Genomic DNA, 25,496 nt, shown 5'->3' on the forward strand with positions numbered 1-25,496 from the left:
TGCTCACATCTCAAACAGCTGTCAGGTACACTGGCTGCAAGGCTCTTCTAAACTGTGAGATTTTGAAAGGGGCTTTTTGGTAGTACTAGGGACTATCAGGCCTGCAACTGAAGGTGACCATTTTAAAGTGAGGTGGCCTTTGAGCAAAGCAGCAGCATGCAGGTTGCATTTCAAGTGTTTGTTGTGACATTCTAAATTGTACATGAGATGGCGCAGAGAAAAGGGAAGGAAAAAAAGCCCCAACTGATCTCAAACTTTGAAACCTGAACCAGGACAAGTAAATCACAGTTGTCAAATACTAAACGATTGGTAGCATATAAAAATAAGGAATCTAGAGATAGTACCATCACCAGTTAGAAACAACTCTCTTGCACTGCATCAGGCCAACTGTAAAAAGTCATGCTCAGTTGTCTTTAGAGTTCAGAAGCTAGGGATACAAATTCTACTAGCAAGCCCATGTACTGTAATACAGCAGAGCCAAACAAAGAGTATCATGGAAGCTTGACCCTGGATATGGAGACTATAATGTTGAAGAGTAGGAGACTCATAGATAGAAAGAGGCTAGATGACAATGCTGTAAATTCTACTTTTCTTCTGCAGGCAGAAAGTGACACAAGAAATCTTCAGGGCAGTGATCAGAAAACTGAAAACTCTGAGAATAAAAGTTAGAATTTTATAAGAACTGACATGGCTAAAGAAATGTTTAATTATTATATCCAGTAAATGTTCTATTTTCATTATTAAACCAATTTAAATAGGCCTTTAATATTTGAAGGTAAATTCAAAATAAGCACATAAAGCTAAGCCTTTATACAGAGGTATGTATTACAGTTGACTCAATTTTAGCATCTTTTGTTCTAGCGAGGCTGTGTGAAAGAAAACGTTTTTGCATTTCTATCAAGCTTCCAGAACTGGAAGTTTCTTTCATGTGAGTTCATTTAAAACATTCAGCTAGTTTTAACAGAGTTCCTCATTGTTAATAACCTGACTTTCATAATACTTTTATGTAAGTAGTTTGTCATATTTTAGAGACAAGCCACTAAAATCCAGAAAAAACAGCTGTTAAAAACTTGAAATATGCGGACCATGTTTTTTTTTTTAATAAGTGCAATTTTTATAGCACTTAGTATGTTCTAAGCACAGCTCTAGCTAACCTGAAAATTCCTAACATAGTAAAAATTGCCTTACACACTGCATTGCACCAAAAAAAAAAAGCAAAACAAAAAAGGAACAAATGCTTTGCAGCTACCTGATTAAGACAAGTGAAATTTTTGTTAAAATGAACTTCCCAAAAATTACATTTTTATGGGAACAAGGACTACACTCACCATTCCGTACTAGCACTTGCCTCTTCTCCAAGACCAGACTTTTTCCCTTCTGTTCTCTTTCGTTCCGGGGAAGACCAAATTCATTTCAGACTGGGGCAAGGTGTGCAATGAGCTCAAAGAGTAGTTTTGCCTGTGGACGAAAGACAGGATGTTGTTTTCTCATCTGTTCTTCAAAGAGTTTCACGTGAACCTTGTGACGGATGAGACATTGTTATCTGTCATTAGAACATCATCTAACCACAATTTCAAAATTGAAAGTAACGCCCATATATACCCAGGTGGGAAGGAGTGGGGTGAAAGTTTATCTCATTATGTACGGTTGCTGTTCAACTTTCTCTGTGTAACTGTCACCACCGTAGGCTTTGGCTACGTAACAGCACGCGCGCATAAACATACGCAGTGTAACTGACTGCTATGAGGTCAGGTGGCATTTTAAGGGGGTATTAATGATGACAGACACTAAAGAGAGAAAACTTTATCTTCCACCCTGGGTTTACACACATGAACCAGTCACAGCTCGAGAGAGACACCGTCACGCACGGCCCTGCCGCGTTCCCTAACACCTCACAGAACAGCTGAGCCACTGGTAAGACACGTTACCTTCCCGTATGCTCACAACCTTCAGTTTCACCGGCTTCTTTCGTCTGACACTGCAACGCCATCACCGGCGCGGACTGGGCTGTCCCCTTCACCTCACAAACCACAGCTGCCTCGCCCAGAACCGGTCGCTCACAGCGCTCTGCGGAGCCCGCTGCCCGCTGCCGCCGCCGGCGGCCGCCACAGCCCCTGCACGCGCCCGGCGCCGCCCAGCCCTCGTGCGCGGGAAAGCGTCGCGGCCGCCGCGGGCCACGTGACCTGCAGGCGCCTCGCGGAGACGGCGCGCGCGGAGCCCTGCGCCATGGCCGCCGCGCACTGGGGGTCCCGCGTCGTGGCGGGCGGCGACGAGGACGGCGACAGCGACGAGGATGGCTGGGATATCGGTGTGGTGCGGCATGAGCCGCAGGTAGGGATAAGGCTCTCCGCTCCCGGCGCCTTCGAGCTGCGGCCCGGCGGCCTCAGGGTGGGGTGGCGAGAGGGAGGTGGAGCCGGCCGGGGAGCGCGGCTCGGTGGGTCTCACTGAGGAGCGCGGCCTCGGAGGGGCTGCGGCCGGTGCCTCCGCCGGGTAATGGCGGTGTACCCTCAATCGAGGGGTAAAGAAAACCTAAATTGAGGAGGGTCGTCTTCTCACATAAAACCTTAATGTTTGTTTTGAACACTTGTCTCCTCTTTAATAACAGACCCTAGTCACTGTTTCAACATGAGAATAAACTTGAAAGCGAGCAAAGGCCTCTAGAGCTGCTTTCTGTCTTAAATCTTTGTGTTAAGACATGCTGACTTGTCTAACTAACATGTTCTTGCTAACATGAAGACTTAAGCGATTTTATTGTATCTAATAAGCGTAATGCGTCTGATAGTGTGAGACAGAGGGAGATTCTGCAAGGATTTTTAGCCCTCAGTTTGTCTCATGGCTGGAACTGGAAAATGGAAGTAGCTGAATACTTGCAGTACTCTTACTAAAGGTTATAGTCAGTTTTTCAGGTTCCTGTGCAAAGAGATGTGTTCTTTGGAAATTGTTGGTTGAGTAGAACAAAAATAAGGCCGAATTATTATATTATCTGTTTCTCACCTTTGGTTTTCTAGACGCTAAGCACCTATTAGAATCTCTGCAAAAGTTGTTGGAAAGATATACCACAAGGTGCTGGGGAAAATTGTATAATTCTGAGTTCTCATGCTATGACTTCAAAACTTGTCATGAAATAGGACTTCTCTTCTTTCCATACTCAGTTTTGTCTGCAAATAAACTAGTGAATAGTCCTGCACTTAATCAGTGTATGTAAGTGTGTTGTATAATCTAGATAAATGCCAGTAGCAATCTTCAACTGCATCTGCAGCTTTAATAGAGAACAAATCTCTGATGCTGTTTAAAGGAACTTGAATCAGCCAGCTCTCTGATGCATAAACTAGTCTTTTGGTAAGAGCATTTTTTAGCCAAATCATTTATGATGCAGCAACAGAAATACCTCTGCCACCACAGGAGTAGGAAGAAAGAGGAACAGTAACCCTTTCCAGCAGTGGATTCATGCTGTATTAAGCCAGACAGCTGGTCATTGAGCCCCGTTGCTGCAAACTTGAACTTCTATGTCTGATAGATACATTTTTAATGCTGTGCTTTGCAGCACGTGAAATGTACAAAAAAAGGTACAGAAATGTGTTGCAACATTTTTCTAGCAGCAAAAGATGAAAAAGACTCTTAAATGAAATCAAATATAATTAAGAAAAACGGAGAGCAGCATAGGAGGATAGCAGGTCTGTTGAGAAAAGCGGTATTTACATTTTCAGAGAATGGAACCTTTCTGAAAAGTGAATTTTAAAACTTCTGTTTTACGGTAGACCATAAGCAGGTCTACAGAGATGGAAGCAGGCAAGTTTTACTTTACTCCTCGCCACCTCCTTTGCTTCGTCCTTACAGAGATCATTAGCGCTCTTCTACTGAAATCAAGCTGTAGTTTTTACCTTGAAACAGTTACTAGCTTTCGACTTAACTTTTGTTTGCTTATTCAGCAGTTGGATCAAATGTTGCAGGAGGATAAGAGTGAAGCGTTAAAGAAGGCTCTGTTTCGTGGGGATGTGTCATTAATTGAAGAACTCTTAAACTCCGGTGAGGAAAGTCAGTTATTAAGTTGAATATTTTTAATTGAGCTTGACAAGAATTCTGAAGCTTCGAAGTTTCTGATTTCAAAATAGTGTGTCGCATGCATGTAGGAATATGTGAATGTTTCCAGTACATAATATGAACTCCTATTTTAAAGATGAAATTACTTTTTCAGTGACTCAGAATACAGTATTCCAGCAAATTCCTTCTAATTCATATTTTTTCGTCAGTCAGGAGCCCTGAAAACTTAGAAAACTATGATGTATGAACTATGAAATAAGGTGCTCTCTTGTTTTCAGATGCATTTTTGACCTGAAAATACTAATTTGAAAACACTGAATTTGAAGTGGTTTAAATTGAGAGTGAGAATTCAGTGGTTGGTCTTTCTTTGGTGTTGAAGGTTGCTGGGAGGTGGACAGGAAGGGGAGGCTGACTTTTTTTGTTTTAATTCCCCCTCAGTTTGGGAATTCCTTTTTTTTTTCACAGCACTGTGAAGTTTCTGGTATGCACCCTGTGTAATACTGCTGTCTTGGCAACATCAGCTGGACAAAGATTTTTGCAATTCTGAAAGGTCTAATGGGGTTTATGTGGCATTTGTCACTAAAAGTAGTTTGTGTAAACACTAAAAGTCTTTCTCCCTGTTCTCTTACTCAGCATTTGTCTGTAATGTGTTTCTGTTATTCAGTGTTAGGAGGGTTGTATCACTTACTGAAGCATCCAGGGCAATCAAAAACTGCATAGCTGAGTTGACCTGCCTAGTGATAATTGTCAGGAAGTTCTGCTTGGGCAAGCAAGCAGAATATAGTAGCCAAGAGCTTGTTCTCTGAGGAAAATCTATCTTATGGCTGGCAGAAAGTAGTTTCCTAGTTAGCTATGGGTTTTTCTGAGTTTTAAAGCAATGACATTACTTGCCCTTTTGGAAGAGGACTGTTTCTCACTACAGTGGGGAAATGGTTTTCTTTTTAAGTAAAAACTATTGCACAGGCTGAAACACAGAGGTGTAATAATGAGTGAAATACATCTTATCTTCTGTCTTGCTTTGAGAAAATACATTCTTATTTATAGGTAGAGTTTTTAGGGATGTCTGTGCATCAGATTCCTTAATTGTTTTGTTACAGCTGTCCATTTTTATTTGCTTGTCTTTCAGTCAAAACAGGAATAGTTCACTTTCTGTGTCGATGCCTGCCACATAATGAGCAGTTCTGTGTTGTTGGAACATGACAATGGGTATCTGTAAGAGCGCAAGGTCAAGCCGAAGATTCCTGTGGTCTAGTGCCCTATCCCCTCAAATGCACAAGGCAGTATCATAAGAGAATCTGTTATTTTCTAAAAATACAATTAACAATAATTTTTGACCTATCCAGTACTGTCCCTGCAGAGCAGTGGAACACAATGCCTCTAACAGGGAGGTGTTTCTGAAGAAAGTTAACATTGTCTTTCAGAGGATTGGTGCTCAGTCAGATTAAATCTTTGCCTCCAAAGTTGCCTTTAGTGTATGTTCAGCAGAGCTTGTAGGAGGCTTGCTATCAGCACTCGACCAAACTCAGGGTTTGTGTTGGAAGTGGATTTCCTAGCAACGGTTGTGGCCCTTCCTTCAGGTAGAACGAGAACATGTCTTCTGACTTGATTAGCCATTGCTTTAAGAATCTTTGGTGCTGAGGCAGTTTCGCAGAGCTCCTTTAGGAGATGGACAAGCACAATGTCTTCTCTTACTCTTCCTATAAAATGTCAACATAATAAGAACAAGTTTCTGAAACGTGTGTCACAAACAGTAGTGCAAGCAAGTAGCCAGTTCAAGGGTGACTTTGGCATTTTGGTCTGCTTTGGGAGTAAAATACTTAACACTATATAATTCATGTGTTTACCTTCTTCAAATGAAATGAAATGAAAAGTTATGACCTCATGACAGTTTAGGCTGATCAAAGATGTAGCTACAGTCACATCCTCTTTCTGGTCTGTGATAGTTTGATGTGTGGGGGGGTGTTCTGGTGGCAGAGGAGGGGATTTGCTCCCTGTGCCACCAGACCTGAGTCCCATCCCCCCCGGGGGAGGTTGAGCCAAATCGGCGCCTCTGCGAATTGCCCTATTTAAGTTGGGACAAAGGGGCGGGAAAGGGGCTTTTTGCTCAGGAGCGAGGAGAGAGCAGGAGGGCGCTGCCCTCGCTCCCGGCTCCCGGCCGGGCGGTTGCCCAGGCCCGGGCCGGCGCCATGTGCTCAAGATGGCGCCGGGGGAGCCGCATGGGGGACTCGGTAAGCGCCCCACTCCCGGGGTGCCCGCCGGGCCGAGCTTCCCCAGAGAGGATTAATATCTAAGAGAAGACAACCACAACGACCGGGTCAGCAAAGATGGAGCAGGAGGAGGTGTACTGGAGCTGAGGCTTCCCTTGCAAATCGGTGTGAGATGGCAGGCGGCCCCCCTGCAGCCAGGGTGTACTCGGCAGAGCAGCGACCCACTCGTGGCCCGTGGAGAAACCCACGTCGGGAGGGAGATGCCTGAGCCCGGGAGAGGTCGTGGAGCAGGGGATGCGCGACCAGGTACTGTTGATAATGGGGCATGGAATGCACGACGAGGTCGTGGAGGCATCTGGAGACCGTGGGACGACCCACGCCGACGCGAGTGGCAGCAGCTCCCTAAGAGGCCGAGACTGGTAAAGCCCGAGCTGGTGCGATCCATGGGGAAGGATTGCAATCCTGCGGGCAGGACTTACTTTGGAAAAGTTTGGGGACTTTTTCTTTGTGAGTAGGGGATCCACCGAAGCAAGGGAAAAATGGTGTAAAGACTCCTCCTCCTTTAAGAAAGGAGCGGCAGTGAACAACATGGATGAACTGACCTGTACTCCCCCATTCCCTGTCCCCCTGTGCCGCTGGGGGGAAGGCAGAGCCAGGAACGAAAGGAAAATAGGGGGTGGGGAGGTGTTGTTTTAAGATCGGGCCTTGTTTTCCTCTTTTCTCCTCTCAAGTAACCGGTTTCGTCCCCTTTGTCTTTTGTTAAGTAACTGTTAATAAATTGTTCCGGTTTATGAAGAAAGCCTGAGTCATGTTTTGCCCGAGACCATGTTTGGTGGGTGCTCCCTTTTTCGGTTCTTGTCTCGACCCTCAGTCCAAAAACCACGACATGGTCTTTGCATGAGTGCTGAAACTCGTCTAATGTTTTGTGAGCCAGCTCAGGGAACGAGTAGTAAAAGACAGTAAATAGTAGTAAACTTTGGGGGGCAGGGAGGAGGCATGTGAATAATTTTTCAGACAGCTTAAGACTCTGAACCCTGAGTCAGATGAGAACCATAGCTGGCCCAGCAGTGGGAGACATCAGCAGCTCTGATTTAACTCAGGTTTCAGGTGTTGTGGAACCACAGCACGAAGTGCTGACAGACTTAAAAGAAATCAATACTTCAATACAATACAATCAATATTAGAGAGAAGTCTTATAGAATCAAGCATTTTAGAACTCTTCCCTCAGATAAATTGGGTCTGAACGCGAATGGTTTCCAATACCAAGAGCTGTTCTTAAACTAAGTGAAAGTCTTTCAAGACATGATTTTTTTTGGTGTCAAACATGGAATTATTTAACATAAAAAGCTGTATGTAGACATCGATTGTAGTTCTTCAGGCATTACCTTGTTAAGCTTTTTGAATTTGAGGTTATATTTTTCTGTATAAAAACAGCCTTTCTACTATAATTTTTATTAGCCACAGTCACCAAAATATCAAAATGATATAGCAGAGAAACTGTAGTAAACATAGAAAGAACATCATTCTTTCTTTGCTGTTCATTTGCTTCGCCATTATTCACATGCTTCATGTAGTTTCTGCTGTAGAGCATGTCTAGGGCCAGAACATATTTCTCCCCATTCCTGGTTAAAGAGGAGAAAAGTTGTCTGTAACTCAGATTGTAAGAAAGAATGTAGTTTCTGGTTTGCCTCCTAGACATAATCCTTGAGGTTATGTGACTGAAAAACTCCTCTGCTCAGGCCCACAAAGGAACACAGAGGGACAATGGCAGGTGAGGGACCCCAAAAAATACTGTGCCACAGCTCCTCCTAGGCCTGTCATGAAAGCCATCAGCCCATCACAGGCCCATCTCCACAAGCCCAGAGGTGCAGAGAGGCCCAAGAGCGTGTAGGAACCCTAATTACAAACTCAGAGGAAGGGACTCCCAGGGCTGTGATAGGGCCCTTGTGCCTGGGTGCCAGCAACTGCAGAGACTGAAGTGAGTGAAAGGATGTGCCAGCCCCAGGAGTGGGACCAGCAGTCAGAGGCCCATGTGTCTGTGATGCCAGCAAGATGGAGGAGATATATCTATCTTAAAGGGGAGCAGGATGAGACCATCGGTCCTGTCTGTGTTCATGTGAGTGTTCTGTCTCTCTGTGTTGATTGGTGTGGCCAGGGGTGTATATGTGTGGGAATACATACTCAGCATTGGTACTGGTTGGCCTTGAGGGTGTGGAGCTGCAGCAGCTTCACCTTTCTGGCTGTTGGATCTGGCCTGATTTTTCACTAAAAGATTTCTGGGTTTCACCATTGTCTTACAGGACTTTTTAAATGCTAAACTAACACTGCTTACTTGAAGAACAGCTCATGTAGTGAGAGAGTCCAAGTAGTAACCAAAGGAAGACGTTTCTGGTTCAGTCAACAGCTCCTATAACCATGCAACCAGGAAGCAACATGACTGTTACTTTTAGTTGTCCTTTCTTTGTCTTCCTCTGAGACTCTAGCTGGTTTGTGTTGTGACTTTCACACTGCGTGGTACTTCAAGGTGGTCACTACAAAGATGGCAGGAGACCATGCAGGACAAGCAAGCTGTAACAAAACTTTTGACATTTCCATTGCCAAGAAGAAACTTTCTGCTTCTAAAACTTAGAAGAAGCACCAGCATCGTGGCAGACACTGTCTGCTATACATGTAAAGAAAGCAGCCAGCAAAATATTTTCTCAAGAGTTTTAATAAGTCTCTATATGCCTGCCAAATAGACCTTTTGTCACTAGTGTTCAGATAGGTATTAAAATGAAAAGCTCTAGATGGGAGCTCTAGTTACATGGGCTGCTTTTATTCTTCAGAGGAAAAGGGACTTCTTAAAGCTGACAGAGTGCCAGCTTTCTGGTATTCATCTCCTGCTAATGTTACTTCAGTGGGCTGTTGGATATCAAACTTTCTAAATTCTTTAAGTGACTTGTCTACAAGGGAGTTCAGATATGACTGCTAAGGGACAGACACTTGCTGGCTCCCCTTGTAGAACTGGGCTGTGGGCTTCAATGAAACGTTTTGTGTGCTGCAGACAAACTGGCATGCTGTGACATTAAGGACTGCAGCTAGTATGTGTGCATTACAATGAAGATTTGATCATAAATTCTGTAGCTTGCAGGTGTTAGAGGTGTTAGAGTGCTTCAGTGCCTGGCGTTCCTTGAATCTTACCTCTTTACTGATCACTTCTGCAACTATAGTGATCTTAAGCAGTTGAAGAGTCAATCCCAGAGCAGTGACCTGTTACTCCCTCAGCTTTGATGACTTTATGTTGCTACACTGAGCACGTCTTTGACAAACTGCCAAGACAGGGAAAGTAAACGCACATTTTACGTGCAAGAGTATGCATGTAGTTTGACTGTCATGAATTTCTTAGGACAGTTTTGGGGTTTTTTTCAGAGCCGTCTCTTGCAAAGAAATTTTTTTGATTATCCATAATCACTGTTGGACTAGTATGGAACCAGCTGATGGAAACTGTAATGAAGGAAGTAATATTTGAGGAAGGATTGAAGGAATGATGATTCCTCTTATTGCAAAAATTTATAGAAATTTTTATTTGAAAGTTGCCAGATGAGTATCTCAGTCTGGTATCTGGTGAATTTGGGAGGGCTGTCTGACAAGCTTACTTCTAGTCACAAAGGAAGATGTGGCTGTTGTGAAGAGTAGCAAACAAATCTAGTGATTGTGACTGAATCTTCTATTTCTTCTTTCTATCGAAGTAATATTTTGTTAGAACTGAATGCAAAACTAGTATCTGCTAGTTAACTGTCTTGCAATACAGAGAATAGAAGGAGCTGTGAAGCAGGAAAACCCTTGTCAATATGACCTTAATAGCCTGACAAGCAAGTTGCTTCCACAGCAGTCCACTTGGCTTGGCAAGAATGAAATTTTTTTATTTTGATTGAAGAAAGCTATTGCACATAAGTGAAGAAAACAGAGATTCTGTGCACTTTTCTGAAATTATGTTTGCAACTAAACTTATTACTTGTTTTTTTTTTTAAAGGTAGTCTCTCTGTGGTGCTTAACTTCTTGGATTGAGAACTGAGCTTCCTTGATGTCAGTTCTAAAAGTTATTTTTCGGTATTCTAGATGAAGGTGTATTTAAAAAAATGAAAATGGTATAAGAGACTTCTCTCCCTAGGACTAAACGCAGTGTGTAACCTTTATCGTGATAGATATCAAGAGTAAGGTTTATAAAATGCATGTTTATTGTCGTGTAGTTTTATGATTTTCGTATCTTAAATTTTGACAGGTATAAGCATAGAATCTAGCTTCCAGTTTGGATGGACTCCCCTGATGTGTGCTGCCAGTGTGGCTGACTTTGCAGTAGTGCGTCTTCTTTTGGACAGAGGTGCTAATGCATGTTTTGAAATAGGTAAGATGTGGATGAAAATACTGGCCAATAATGCTTAGTACCAGACACTGTCCTATCCTTATTCTCTTTTTACATATATAGGGAAAAAAATCAAAGTTCACAGTGGAACTGGGACCTAGTCTAGCCTTTTCTACTTTAAAGTAGAAGTAGTAGTTTTAAAGTAAAAATTGTGTTCTTGGAACTGATCTGGATTCAATTGATGGGTTTTCTTGTTCTTTCTCTCTCATTGTTTCTTCTCCTTCTCCGCCCCCCCGCCCAGCCCCCAAAACCCCGAGTACTTTTTTTAAAAGTTTTTTTTTATTATTTATTTTACAACAAATACTTGTTCAGTAATTTTAACATAAAGTTGTAGAGTTAAAACTTCCTTTATTTGATCCTGTTATGATGTATGTACATGCAGAAACCAGCTAGAATCCTAAACAACAGTTCATGGGAAACTAATGTGGACTTCTCTAAAACTAGACCGCAATTTTTCTAAGTGAAAACTATTCTTCAGTGTATTGCTAGATCACTTTTTTCTGCAAGAATTCAGTGAAGCTTCTAAGTAATATCTATTCCTCTGTCAATTTTTATGGCATAGTAATAACTTTTTCCTACTTAAACGATAGTTATTTTCCTCTTTCATTGTGTTGGAAGATTTATCCAAGTTCAAGAAAAGACGTTGCAATACAGAAGAGACTGGTGCAACACACGATACTCTTAAGTACACAAAGGCAGCAATCTTATTTTCTGGTAACTTGTTGATGTTTGTAGTAGTAGTAGACAAATGCAGGTGGTACAAATCTGGCTCTGAAAATTTTCTTGAACTTCTTAGCAGCTGATCAGGGTATGAGATTAGAGTAGGTTGCCTACACCAAAAGCAAACATGCCCTCGAATTATTGTCCTTGGAGCCAACCTCACAGAACTTCCATGTAGCTGCCTGCAACTTATACCTGTTTCTTGTTTATGGCTGCGGAGAGCTGTAAATGGGGCAGAAACTGCTGTGGGCAGCAGTTTCGGCTGACCAGTTAACCAGTATGCATGGCAGTTTTTCAGTGTGTGACCAAGTGTGTTTGCCCTAAGTGACAGCTTGCTGGGATCAGGTTTCTCAGCTTGTTTAGCTGTTAGTCTGTGTAGGGAAACAGTAGCTAGGGCACACGCACAGCAGAGTGCTGTTCAGCCAGGAACAGTCTTGCAAGTCTTTAATTCAGGTCAGGCCACATGTGTTCAGTAAAGCTGTGCCATCCTAAAGTGATACTAAACGCCAGCAATCCTGCTGCTTTTTTTACATCAGCAAGCAACAACATAAGTGATCCTATATTAATTATCCTATAATGCTTATGGTCCTAATAATAGCTATAATGTTAATCACTGTCATTCTTTGTAAGTGGTTACTTAATTGTACCCTTTTCAGTAGTTGTGAAGAACAAGGAACGAATGTGGCATTCACTACATGCTGAGGTCAGCATGCAGCTTCTTTGAGGAGTAAGTTCACTGGTTCTTCTGGGTTTTTCAGCTAAGCTGAACTAATCTTTTTTTTGCAGTTTTGTACTAGTTTTTCTCTTCAAAAGAGAAACCTGAGAATTCTAAAGCATTTCTTCACCTTCTTCTCTTGTTCACAGGTATGAGCTGTAGGCAGGCTAACAGAAATGAATTTCCCACTCTTTATCACTACCTGAATTACTGGATACAAATAAAACGACAGGTTCCTTCTAAATGTCGTTCCCAGATTAATGGTGCTTATCACTACCTTTGTTCAAAGTCCTGCCATCTTTCCATCATGTTCTTATTGATAACCAGGTTAAACATTTTGAGTAAAAATCTGTCAGTGTATCAAGTAGCTTACTGAAATGTTAATTGCTTACTATTCAGGAGTTTAAGTAACTATCTGAAACTTAATTTTTCATTTAACATACTGTTTTATGTGTGTTAGAACTTCTACATGAGGTAGTTGAAAATAAAAAGATGGTATATTAAAAAACCATAAATTTATTGCAAAACTAAGGTCTTTGGTTGGAGGGATGGGGGACAAGAAGTGGTGAGAAATAAAGCAGAGCAGAGGGTAGTAAAGTACGTAACAAACTTCTCGTGTTTAAATATAATAAAACCTGACCTCAGTTGAAGAATAAAGGTGTTAGTATATACATGGTCTTAAAATTTCTACAAGGAAGTTAGAATATATGTTGTAACACTTCATGGTATGGTCTGAAGTACGTACAGCTAAAATTATACGTATTAAACCAAATTGTTGAAGGCATGTTTGAACTTGTCAACAAGTTTGTGCAATAAGTGAAACGAGTAGTTATTCAGATGACAGTCTTCCAATTGACTCTAGGGTCAACTAACTAAGGTCCTAGAGGTGTGATGCTTCCCACATCTCTCTAGGAGAACCATGGGAAAGGAGATCTCCCCTGTTCTGCAGGCAAACAGCAGTGGTGTACAGTTCTGGTTTGTGAGCAAAGGTGGCATGTAACACTCAGCTGGCTTTGGAGCTGATTGCTCGTTCCTCCTGATGAATCTTTATAGACTGTGTAGATTCTTTAAATCCACATCTGAAACCATATTTTTAATCCTCCTCCTGCCACTGCTGCACCGGTTGAGTCTGGTTTGAGTAAACTTACTCCCTTATCTTTAAGCCCTATAATAAAGCCTTGTTACTTCAACTGTCCCTTGTATGGGCCTCTGTTCTGCCTAAAATTGATGTTGCTATGTGTTTATAATACATTTCCTGCACTTTTTTATTCATTGCAGTTAACTTCTGTAAGCTGTTTCTTCCCTTGACTGTGTTTTGGGGAGAGGTGGGGAGGAGCAGGGAGTGAATCTACTGGTTTGGAACAAGATTTGAGAAACAAGTGTATATATATAGTTAAGTTCCTACTGGTTTTTTGGGGTACCTAAGAAGTATCCTAAACGTCAGTAGGGATAGATGCTCTATGGCTGCCATTCACTCTCATCTTTCTGAGTATTCTTCTCTCCTCAGATGCCTTTGTCTTACCTGATAATTCTAATAACTTTCACTGGAAAAATAAAACAATTTTCTTATCCTTTTCTAAATATTTTAGAGTGATTAACAACTCTAGCAAATGTAAAGACTTTTAAAGGAACTCCTGGATTAGCGTGGTATTTACATTTACATATGCAATTCTCTAACTGCAAGTTTCAAAACAGATCAATACACTGTGCTGATGGCAGCATGTACTGCACATGCTTCAGAGGAAAACATCTTGAAGACTGTAGAGCTGCTTCTGTCAAGGAATGCTGACCCTAACCTTACTTGCAGGTACTAAAAAACCCACGTCTGTGAATACAGCATAAAATTTAATATTAATATACAGAGACATCTTTATAGACCTAGCTGTTGTTGATTAAGATGACATGTACTTCATTAGCTTTTTGTAACTTTGCTGCTATCTGTGTAAGGAAGGATTGATGTCCAGATACTTATTTCTCCCAATACAGTCATTCATTTGAGTAAATAAAAACTATGGTCAGTTTTATCAAATTTAAGTATGTTCCTCAGCTGAACAAGATGTAAATTTACAAGATAAAAACTAACCTTAATACTTCAGTTGACTGCAATATAAGGGCAAGACATATATCCTGTGCCTTTCCCAAATCATATTGCCTCTTCTGTGTAAGGATGTAAGTTAAAGCAGTTAATTCTTTATTGAAATTCATATTCTCCTTTTGAACTTTTTGTGGGCATCTAGCTGTATTCCTTTCACAGACAGCCTCCTATGGAAAAAAGAAAACTTCTCTGTAGATAAAATAAATTTATTCCAGTGCAGTCTGGAATAATCCAGACTGAAAGGAGTTTTAAAATGTTAGTTGTTTTTAAAAGCACATTATTTCTTTAATTAGCACTTTGTGTCTCAGCAGTCTGAAATAGTGCATTGTGAGATGTCTGTAGTTGCATAGTCTGATGCAATGTTGCATTTTGCATCAAAACCAAAGAAATTCTGGTCTGACCCAGGATAAACTGTCCTTCTGCTGGAAAGAAAAGATGCCGTTTGGGTCAAATTGAAACCGCTTGTTTTTCAACTAACTGAAATTAGAATCATAGAATCATAGAACGGTTAGGGTTGGAACAGACCTCAAAGATCATCTAGTTCCAACCCCCCAGCCATGGGCAGGGACATTTTTTATACCACAACTCTCTTACCACATTACCTGAGATAGGTGGACTGTGTAGCCCTCTAAAAAGAACAGAATTGGAGGCCTGTTCACTATCATTAGTAGAGTTCAATTACCCTGGGCCCTGAACCTCACTGTGAGCATAGTACTGATAGACAAGGAGGAAACATAGTTGTGCTGGTACCAAATTTAAATGCCATTTGTTATCAGAGAGGCTAAAAATTCTTCGTGAAAGAAGAGAAAGCTACGAACTCTGAAATAATTACATGTTTTTGCTGTCAAATACCTGGGTGTTAGGATGAACATCCTGCTTTGAAAATGGAGGAAGTATGTGCATTATTAAACTTTGTCCTCAGTGTTTGGAAACGCAAGGCAGAGTGCAAAGCTGCAGGTTTACATTTGGAAAGGCCTTTGGCTAAACTTTGGGAAAAAAAAAAAAAGTTTGAATTCTGACACAAGAGATGGGAATTTTAAGGGCAAAACTTCATTTATAAACTTAGAGTATGTTATGCACAGTTGGTCTTTATATACAAATATTTATTTGCTATCTGTTTGTTTCCTGAGACCTTGTGCTAAATAGGAGTTATGCTTGCATACATCAGATACAGTATGCAGTAGTACTTTTTTCACTTTTGCAGTAGTAGTCTTTCTCAAATGAAAAGATAAATTAAGTGACAATCAGAAATGTCATATTTGTACCAAACAAAAGTAGAAGTTAGATGACAAGGTCTGGATATTTCAAAAATCTTTGTGCTGCCATTATTCCTTTACAGTATTTGATATCTGTGCATACCACTCCATCATTAGAACTGCTCGGGCAGCAGCTGCTGCTTCTGAAGGCCCTCTTCACTGTGTTCTGAAACCGGGGGATGACACGTATCAAACCAACTTCTGTGAAGATAAGGGATCAAAACAGACCCTCTGTGTGGCTCTGCAGTCCGACTTCACTCATTTCATTAGAGCAAGCAGGATGTTCTGTAGGAGGGCATCGGAACTGTCAGTGACTTGAGATTGTTGTTGGAGTACTTCCGGTGTGATCAGTTTATTTGACTGTCTCAGCACTTGGGAACCAGAATGGAATGCATATGAATGCAAAGCAGAATATTTAACTTTCATGCAAAGTAGAGTTTGGTTATTATCTTTTCTCTGTTGCACTGTCAGGGCACTCACTAGGCTTTTTTGATTTCATGTCATCTGGAGGTGATACACAGAAACTTGCAATTCTTTTTTGTCTAATTCATGAAGGGTACGTGAAGCTGGGAAGGACTAGTGAGAAATAAACTGATTTTTGAAGTGCATTCTAAGAAAGAAGATGGGTTTGGGAGTGGGTAGGTAGATGGTTTCTTTGCAATAGCATGAAGTACTGAGGAACAAGTATTCAGTAGAGTAACTTCTGATATTTTTGCTACATCAAAATTGGGAACTGAATACTGATGACTGTAAAAAGAGTTTTGTTGATGAGAATGTAGCGTATCAAAGCATAAGTGCTGACAGAAGAGTTCTGAAAGATGAACAAGAAGTAAGGTAATGGCTAGGTGAAACAAGAAGACATTGTAAGACCTGCTCTGTATGGTCTTTGTAGAGCTACTATAGCCTGAGTGCTTCATTTAAGAGAATGCTACCTCGAGAACTTTGTTCTGCTTATCTTGTACCATTCACCTCCCTCTTGCTCTGAAATGTAGATTATATGCTTCATCCTTTTGTAAGACCTGGAAATATTCAAGCAGTCTTTTTTTAAAAAACCTCTTTTAACCTGCGGTGCTTTTTTAAAGGTACACTGGTTTTGTTAATGTTAAGCTGTGATTTCGTTTTAGGCAGAAGGAAAAGACGTGACCAACTGATAACTAGATTATTGCTGCTAGGATTACATGTCATAGGTTGTTTAGTAAATATGGATTTTAGTGATGACATCCTCCAAGTTCTTGTTTACATAAAGTAAAGTAGAAGAAACCTAATGGCTTTGCTGGTAAGGAGAGTGTTTTGAGTTGATTTTTCATGCTTAATAGCCCTTTGTTAGAAGAAGATATGAATAGGTGAATGACTGAAACCTCCTTTATTTTGACATAAGCTCTTTGTCTCTTGTTCTGTATGGGTTATGTGGAGGTTTGATTTTGTTTGTGTGGCTTTGTTTCTCCCACTCTTAGCGTTTCTTGCACAATTGAGTCTCAGTCAATGACCAAGCCTGTCTTCAGAGTTTCTGCTCTAAAAAGATTACGGATTTTATGTATGTTTAAAGAAAAGTCTTCAGAGAGTCTTTGATTTATTTTTTTTTCTCTTTTTAGGGTGACTATTACAAGAATTATACCTTTGTCTTGTAATTGTACAAATTAAAAGTTGAGCTTGAAGCACACTGTCATCTACATGAATGCATATATATGAAAATACAATCACTGCTGAAGTCTGATACTAAGTTGCCTATGTATGTTCACTTCTGCATATGTTCAGAGCAGTTTAGATGAGTATCAAATAAGGTTTCATGATGAAAGTTTTTGTCTATTTTGCCCTCTTGAGAAGGTGATAATGGAAGGGGGAACATTTTCATTGCAGTATTCCTCAGTTCCCAAGGTAGGTCTCTCTTCAGGTTACATAGTCAGAATAAAGCAATTGTGTAACACCTCAATTTTAGCAAGATATTTATTGCCACTGATAAGATAGTAAGTCTGCACTGCCACATAATAATTTCAAAGACCTTGACATTATCATTGTGTGGTAGTTAACCATGCCAAATGACAAGCAGTACATTTCAGTAAAGGTAAACCGCCTGGGAAAAATTAAGCACTACAGTGTGTTTTATGACTGGGGCAGGAAAATCAGGGAATTTAGTACTGATTGAGTCAAGAGGAAAAAATACTTTGTGATGTTACGCTCTGTTTTCATGCCTTTTAGAGAGTTTTTTTGTTCTAGCACTATAAACTCAGGATGAAAAGACTTATTTTATTGTTTTGGTCAAACATCAGGGCAGAGGCACTAAATATAAAAAAAAAACAGATGCAAAATTACATTTACCATAGTATTGTGTTCATCTGGGCTATGCCCATACATCTCTTCCCTCCTTTTATCCTAGTTAGGGTGAAGTCAAAAACACGATAAATGTGCAAGTTCTGTGTGTTTGGAAGAGTAGCTTTTGAACATAAGTGTTGAGTCTTGTTCATCAGATTTTTCGAGTCTAGACTCCTTTCCCCCTACCAAAATAAATGGGTGTACTTTTCTCAGCTGCTATTGACTGTATAGTAACACCAACAGGCTTACAACTGTTGATCACAGTTTCTGGGCAGAGGTGTAAAATACCAGTAGCAGCGTTAGATGCTATTTTTAACAGATGTTCTGACAATGTACTGTGGTGTCTTGGAATGTCACCTGAGCAGCCTTTGTGTAAAACAGAAACAAAACCTGCACAGAAATCCATTAGCATTATATCAGCAACATTCTATTATAGGTATATTAAACTTCCTGTCATTGCGACTAGCTTACCCTGATCGTGGGTTATTTGTATATAATTGGTTTGGGTTTTTTACATGACAAAGAATTACCCTTTCATTAGAAAAGTGGAGTAGATTTCACATGTATGTGCCGAATTTCTTGGCTGCAGACTTTACTCCCACTTCGGAAATAAAGTTGAAAACCATCTGAGAAGTTTCTGACTATGTGGATAACTGATTTGTTGTTCTACTTCACGTCAAAGTATGCATGTTTTTAGCTAAACCAGCTTGCTTGTAAGAACGTGATAGAGTAAGGATGTAGGAGGACAGGGCAGGATAATTGAGAATGTCATAGCATAGAGTTCTGCCATCCTCATTGTTAATTTTTATGCTAATCTCTTTTATAATTATATTCTTTGTATTTTCCTAGTCCTAGGAAGATAACTTTGTAGCTGTCTACCTTCCCACCAGTGTGTGCTGTATAACTTACGCAGATACCTCTTCTTAATTTTAAAGCAATCATCTGAACAGAGTTCAGAAACAGAAAGGTACAAGAACTGGCAATCTGAAAGGAAGCCTAAAACCAGGGAACCTGAAATTAAGCTGTTGCCTTTTCCAGCACAACCCTCTTGGTAGAGCTATATGTTCCATTCTCCTAGAAACTCCTGCTTCGAGAAGCTGGAGGACTCTCCTACCTTGCTTCAGCAGATAATGCCTAGAGAAAGTACCTTGGAGCTCGCAGTACACTAAAGTATGTTCTTCCAATACTACTTGTTGTAGAAGGTTTCCCACTTCATCACTTAAAACTCCAGTAAGCCATGAAACGGGCAAATAGCTTTCCTTCTGTTGCTGTGGACACAGTTACTGCTGTGTTTGTCAGTTCCAAGCTTAATGTACAGCACTTGAGTGGTGAAACTGGCTCCATAAACTTCTGAAGATGCTTCCTGGTTATCTGAAGTAGCATTCAGTTTGTGGATCAATAGACTAAAATATTAGTGTTTGGTAGCATCGTTTCCTTGCTCTGGGATCTCAGTAAGAAAAGATCGAGACTCAACTCATCAGGTTAAATTGTTTTCTACCTGCCATATTTTTTTCTAATGTTAGTGACACACTGGTCAGTTAATAAAGATATATCCAGTGAGGAGACTTCACACAGAGCCTATACTTCTCAAGATCACCAACCTGAAATACTGAATTTTCCATACATACCTCCCCAATGGAAGGAAACCTGTGTCTACATGGAAGACATCTTCTCTTCTTTTCCTCCCTCTTCTGAAATTTTGCAGGAAGATGAACTTTGTCTTGCTTGAGAGTGCGATCCCAAACTTACGAATCTGTGTTTGTCAGGTGTGGTGAATTCTGCACCACAGATTCAGCTTAGTAGTAACAGACAGGCACTCAGGCCATCTTTCAGTGAGACAGCTAGCTATCATGGTGTCACCTGGTTTTATCGTGGCGCGCCATTATGCAGGTAGGGGGCTCCAAGTGATAGCTTTTAGGGCTGTTCCACTCTGCTTGCTGTCTTGTGATTATGTTTTGTCCCTTTTTTTTTGTCAGGATGAAGATGAACTGAGCCTATGAGAACCTCTTGTATCTTTGTGTAGATGTCACATACAAAGTTTTGGATGGCCCTGAAAACCTAAAACCTTTTTGATTTTATGTTTTTTTCCAGCCTTAACATAATAGCAGGGAAACCTAAGGATAAAAACAAACAAACAAAAAACCCCACCTCTTTATTTGCATGAGACCAGTGAAGAATTCCTTGCTTTTTATTTAGGTACTGCATAGCTGGAAGCAAACATAGTTGGAACAGACATCATGCTTAATTAATAAATTGCGTCTATGCCTTTTAAGATTTCCGTTTATTTATTGACTATCATTTGAGCGTCATGGTCAATATGGGCAAATGTCATGTGGAAAATTGTGCTGTACAAAAGAACTTCATGGGTGTTTGGACAAAAAGGTCATCTGCAAGCCAGATTGCTGAAATGCGAATGTCTGCATGGTTCTTCAACATGATGAAAGGATTCTTCAGATCTTTTATCTGGATGGTTATGACTGCTATGTGCATTTTTAGATTGCAGTAAGATTTACCAATACATTGAATTTCTTTTCAACTTCAACAAGAAACAGTGGATTTGACATGTTAAAGAATCCAGAGTTCTTTCCAGGGTTAGGAAAACAATATTTTTTTCCTAATGCTCTGGTCTCCCTCTTGTGGACATACGTGCAAGTGGACCTTGCTTTCTGAGATGGTGGCTATGCAGCATGTGTCCAAGGCATTAACCGGTTCCCCCTCATACGTAGTGGTGCATAAATGTAAATTTGTAAATTTGTGCAGCACTATATATTTTTCTATCCTGAAACGGCTTGTAGCCTTTGAAATTAAAACTCGAGCATTAAAATGGAATGCTTGAAGTACTAATTGCATATTCATGTTGGTGGACCTTTTAAATGTCATGTTTGTTGGTTTTTACTTAGAAACATTTTCAGTGGCTCTAATGTCACTGAATTGTTGCCTTGATTTCAGATACCGTGTCTGCAGTACTGTACAGCTGTAACCACTGCATAATGTGCTTGGAGAAAAGACTGCTCTGTAGCCTCTGAACTTTTGTTCAGTATTTTTCCTTTGAAAAAAGCAGAAAATGAGGTAGTAGCACTGTGCAAATTCCAAAAAGAATAAAAAAAAAATTGAGAGCAGAAGAAATGAAAATGAAAACAGGCACGAGTGGACTGTTTTTGCAGTCAAGTGTAAATACTTCAAAGGTGATAGCATGGAAAGTCTGTCAAAGGCTCCCTGCCACTGAACAGAAATAAGTGTGGGAGTAAGTGTTCACACTGGGCAAGCAAGTTTGATTTCTGTTGTGCTACAAATTATTAGGTTGTAGTCAACTTCTGTTCATTCTTTAAAGTTAAGCTGTCCATACGTATCTGTATACGTCTATATATAGCTATGTATATCTCACTATCTATCTCATCAGTTAGCTGGTAAGTTACAGAGACAGATTGTAGAGTCTTTTTCTCTATTTTTATAGTAATCTTCATAGGATCACAGGGTGATTCAGGTCAGAAGAGACCTCAGGAGGTCTCTAGTCCAATTTCTTCCTTAAAGCCACCTCCACTATGACATTGGGCTAGGCTACCATCTGGTCTTGAAACCAGCCAAAGATGGAGGCTACAAAGTTTCTCTGAGCTACTAGTTCCACTGATTGACCATGCCCCATGGTAAAAATGTGTCTTTATATTCAGTCAGAACTTCTGCTTTTGCAGTGTTGATGAACTAAATTGAATTAGTTATAGACTGATGCAGGTCTTTTCATTTCATTAACAAGTTCCTTTCTCTTGATGACGATATGTCTCGAAGGTCTGGTTACCTTTCATTTTGCCTATCTCCAAGTAATTGACCCTTTTACCCCTATCATGACGCTCTTTCAAATTTGTAATATGACTGGGTTTTTTTCAGTGCACTTTTAGCTGCGTATAGGTCAGACAAAACATTGTCCTTTTGTGAGTGAGTAATAACAAGGAGAGATAAGCAAAGCCTTGGTTCTAGCAATACTCTGGAAGGAGGCAGAAAGTCTGGATTTTAAGACAGCGGCTTCACTATACGTATGCGTTTCGGGGTCCCTCTAGTGGTCGATATTGAATTTATTATTAAGAAACGGTATTGGAAAGAACGATCCTCCCCTCAAGCGTACCCTAATAAGGCAGAATAATCTTTTGACAGCAGATTTTTGACACAGAGCTGTACATTAAAAGCAATACGTGATAGCTTTTCAGGAAAAAATACTGCATTTTAAGATACAATGAATTTTAATTGAACATCACTAGTAAAATATTTTAGCTTAAATCTGATTACTTTATAGCAACCAGGAACTCCACATTTTTGTCTTCCAATACTGCATTTTTTTTAATTCTACAATCTTACTCTGCCAAACAAAAAGTGTCGGGCATCTGGAAAGATACTTTTCTAACAGAAGCTTTTGAGCATTATTTTTTTTCTTTCAAAATATTCAGAGCAATTCACAATGGCTTCATCTTATAAGCATCTCAACAGAAGCACAGGATCAATAGACTGTTGTCATGATTTTGGGATATTAAAAAGAAACAGAATAATGGGAAAAGTGGTGTCTCTATCACTTATCCAGCAATTGTAAGAAATAGTAATATATGTAGCAGAGAAAGTGTCAACACATACGCTTCTGGGAACAGAAGACAAAAATAGGATAAAGGACAAAAATATTTTGATGTGCATTTAGTTTTAGTGCTTGAAAAGTTAATATTTTCAGTATGGTATTTATATGTAATTCTCTGAAAACTCCTCTCAGGCATACTCTGGTTGTGGGGGGAGTCTGAATGTTGATAATATGTGTGCATCCTGCACTATGGCACTGCACCTGTGCTTACCAGCAAGAGTTGTGTGACCTGTGATCCTTTTACTTACACTGTTTTTACCAGAGAGGGTTTTTCAAGTATGTATGTCGTTGTTGCTCATAACGTTCTTTGTCTTAAATGTTCGGTTGTGATTTACAACTTGCCCTCCACAAAACTGCGTATTTCTTTTCAGAACTTTGGATTTAAATTAAACTATATGTAGAATTCATCACCTAAGCTGTGTCTTTTTAAAATAATTTTTGAAGTAAAAAATGAAAGTCACTGCCACGCTTTTTTTTAATTGAGGGAAAAAAGATGGGTGATTCGGTAATATTCTCTGCTTTTAGTAGGGTGAAAACTGTGATCTGCAGTTATGCCCACTCCCTTCTCATTAAGCTGGTCTGTGTGCTAAATGAGAGGCCTGCCGCTGGGTCTGTGGTAGCAGCAGGAGGGATGGTTGTTAAAAACTGGTTTTGTGTAGTTCAGAACCAACACAGAAATGGCTTTGTCACCAAGCCACCATGTTTCATAGCTGAGACATGTTAAGGTTATTTGTGTGTTAATGCACTACTTGAATTTGGAGGTGATAAAACATTGATTTTTTTTTTACTTTTTTTTTAACTTTTTCTCTCAGAAGTACAATAGATCTATATTCTAAACTCCTGGAAGAGACTTGTTTAGTTTCCTCCTTCTTGTGGAGGACAACAATTGACTTCTTGACTTCATTTCAATCAGAAAATAAATGTGAACTCTTTAAACATTTAAAAATTGCTAACTGGACATAAATGAGTTGCTGAATCTGTACGTTCTGTTAAATTGACCCTCGTGCTGAAGTGTGAATGTGGTGTCTTGGGCTTTCATCCTCTGCATAGTTCTTATACAGAACAGAGATTCTTTACAGAATTGAGGTGCTCTACTTAATAATGCAGTTGCATTTTGATATCTTGAAATAATTTTTTTCACCTGTCCCCTTTTATTTCAGGAGACAAATGACTCCATTGATGTATGCAGCTAGAGGAGGCTATCCTCAGGTTGTTGCTGTCCTTGTCGCTCATGGATCACACATAAATGCCCAAGATGAAAATGGATATTCGGTAAGTGATTTACTTCTGTGTGTTGTAATTAATAATAAAAATTTTAAAAAGCAGGAACCCACAAACTTGTGTCTAAGTACAACTTTATCAGAAATACTCATTGGTATATTCTGCTTTGAGATTTTTTTGCATTAATTGTCTTTATCTCCAGATTCTGCCATGTAAGAATTTATGAAGTTGCATTATTGATTGAACCTCTGTTCTTTTTTGCTCCATTTGTAAAAACTTGGTAAAACAAAGTTGTTCTTTGCAGGCATTAATATGGGCAGCACAGCATGGACATAAAAGTGTAATTCTTAAGTTGCTTGAGCTGGGAGCTGACAAAAATCTGCAGACTAAGGATGAGAAAACAGCAGCAGAGCTAGCAAAAATTAATAAACATTCAGAGGTATTTAATTTCATTTCTCTTTGAAATGTGAATTGTCTCAAAAATCTGTTTGTTAATTGTATAGTTTTCTGTAGAAATGATACTTTAATAACTAAATTATAGCAGCTAGTTGAATACTTGTGCTATTACATCTATATAGACTACGTATCCCGACTTTTCACAGTGCTTTAAACGCTATATAGTAATGTTTTGGAAATCTTCCCCCCATCCTCCCTGCCAAATCCTTGACTTCAAATTTAGAATACAGAACAAGGGATTATTCATGTTAGTAATGTCGATATGAGAAGTAGAAAAACTTACTGTTGTTTTTTTCCCTGTCTGCCAAAGTGTGTGGGAGAATGAGCATATCAAACTAATTTGCAGTGTATAGTTTCTGATTGAATTTGGAAGTGAAAAGGCTCAAGCTAGAAAGAGGGGGAGTTGGTACTGGCCATCTTCAAAATCCATTCTTGGAAGGGAAGAAGGTGTAAAATAGTGTAAAATGGTCATCAGATCATTGGAAGAGCAGCCACTAATCAGTGTCAAGAGTGAGCTGTTGAAGACAACATGTATTCTCCTAAAATAAGTACGTTTACTGCTGTTACCAGATGATGCATTGTGGATCAATCAGACCAAGTTTCTGTGTATTTTGCTTTTGAGTTGCTCTTACCAATGATGTGGCTTTTTGCAGTGGCTCTTCAAAAATTTATAATTCACTCTTAACGAATTGTAATTCACTTTACAGCTTCTTTTCTTTCTTTCATTTTTGTTTTTTTTTTTCTTTTCCCTGCCAGACTCCAGGGCTAGGCAGGAGCAAAAATGAAAACTATGCACCAAGCTGTCAGTGTAGGCTAGCAAGATCAGTGTCTGAGGCTCAGTGATCTGTTAGCTCAGGTTACTGAAAGGGGCTACAAATGCTTTCTGCCTTTGATAAATGACTTGTTCAGCAGGCTACAGCCATATAATCTTATAACACGACTTTCTCTGACGTGGAGGGAATTCAGGCTTCTCACACTTGAGAGGTGGGTCTTGCCTCTTGACCTGTGAAGCGCTAACTTTCACACAGTTACTGCAAAGTCTTGCAGATGGTATTGCAGTATTTAATGGTCATGAGCTTCTTCCAGCTTGGGGGTCATGAGCTTCAGGCTATTGACAAACCCAAGGGGCTGTCATATAGATTATGTCTGCGGAAACTGTATCTGGGAGGAGTCATATTTTCCTTACATACTGTACTGGCTTTGGCTGGGATGAGTTATTTTTCTTCCTAACAGCCTGTGTGATGCTGTGTTTTAGGTTTGTGACCAAAACAGTGTTGATGATACACCAATATTTTAGCTACTGCTGAGAGGTCCTTGTACAGCATCAAGGCTGCCTCTGTTTTTTTGCTCTGCCCCTCACCCCAGCAAATAGACTGGGAGTGAGCAAGAGGTTGGGAGGGGGCATAGCCAGGGTAGCTGACCCCAACTAGCCCAAGGGACACTCCATACCATATAATG

General features: G+C 40.0%; 2 protein-coding genes across 3 annotated transcripts in view; one reads left to right on the forward strand and one right to left on the reverse strand.

The window, feature by feature from the left end:
- Window positions 1-2,228, reverse strand: part of CFTR (CF transmembrane conductance regulator) — a 118,927-nt gene extending 116,699 nt beyond the window's left edge. The window contains 1 exon segment of the mRNA XM_086609914.1: window positions 2,062-2,228. Within this exon segment, the coding sequence (XP_086466040.1) occupies window positions 2,062-2,228 (167 nt within the window).
- The window catches only part of ASZ1 (ankyrin repeat, SAM and basic leucine zipper domain containing 1), a 41,882-nt gene continuing 18,612 nt past the window's right edge, over window positions 2,227-25,496 (forward strand). For both annotated transcript variants that reach the window (XM_086610671.1, XM_086610672.1), the window contains exons 1-6: window positions 2,227-2,331; window positions 3,930-4,026; window positions 10,510-10,632; window positions 13,781-13,892; window positions 23,522-23,633; window positions 23,887-24,021. In XM_086610671.1, the coding sequence (XP_086466797.1) occupies window positions 2,227-2,331; window positions 3,930-4,026; window positions 10,510-10,632; window positions 13,781-13,892; window positions 23,522-23,633; window positions 23,887-24,021 (684 nt within the window). The remainder of the gene's footprint in view (window positions 2,332-3,929; window positions 4,027-10,509; window positions 10,633-13,780; window positions 13,893-23,521; window positions 23,634-23,886; window positions 24,022-25,496) is intronic.

The sequence above is a fragment of the Tauraco erythrolophus genome, chromosome 4 (genome assembly GCF_009769465.1).
Source record: "Tauraco erythrolophus isolate bTauEry1 chromosome 4, bTauEry1.pri, whole genome shotgun sequence".
In the NCBI taxonomy this organism is placed as follows: Eukaryota; Metazoa; Chordata; class Aves; order Musophagiformes; family Musophagidae; genus Tauraco; species Tauraco erythrolophus.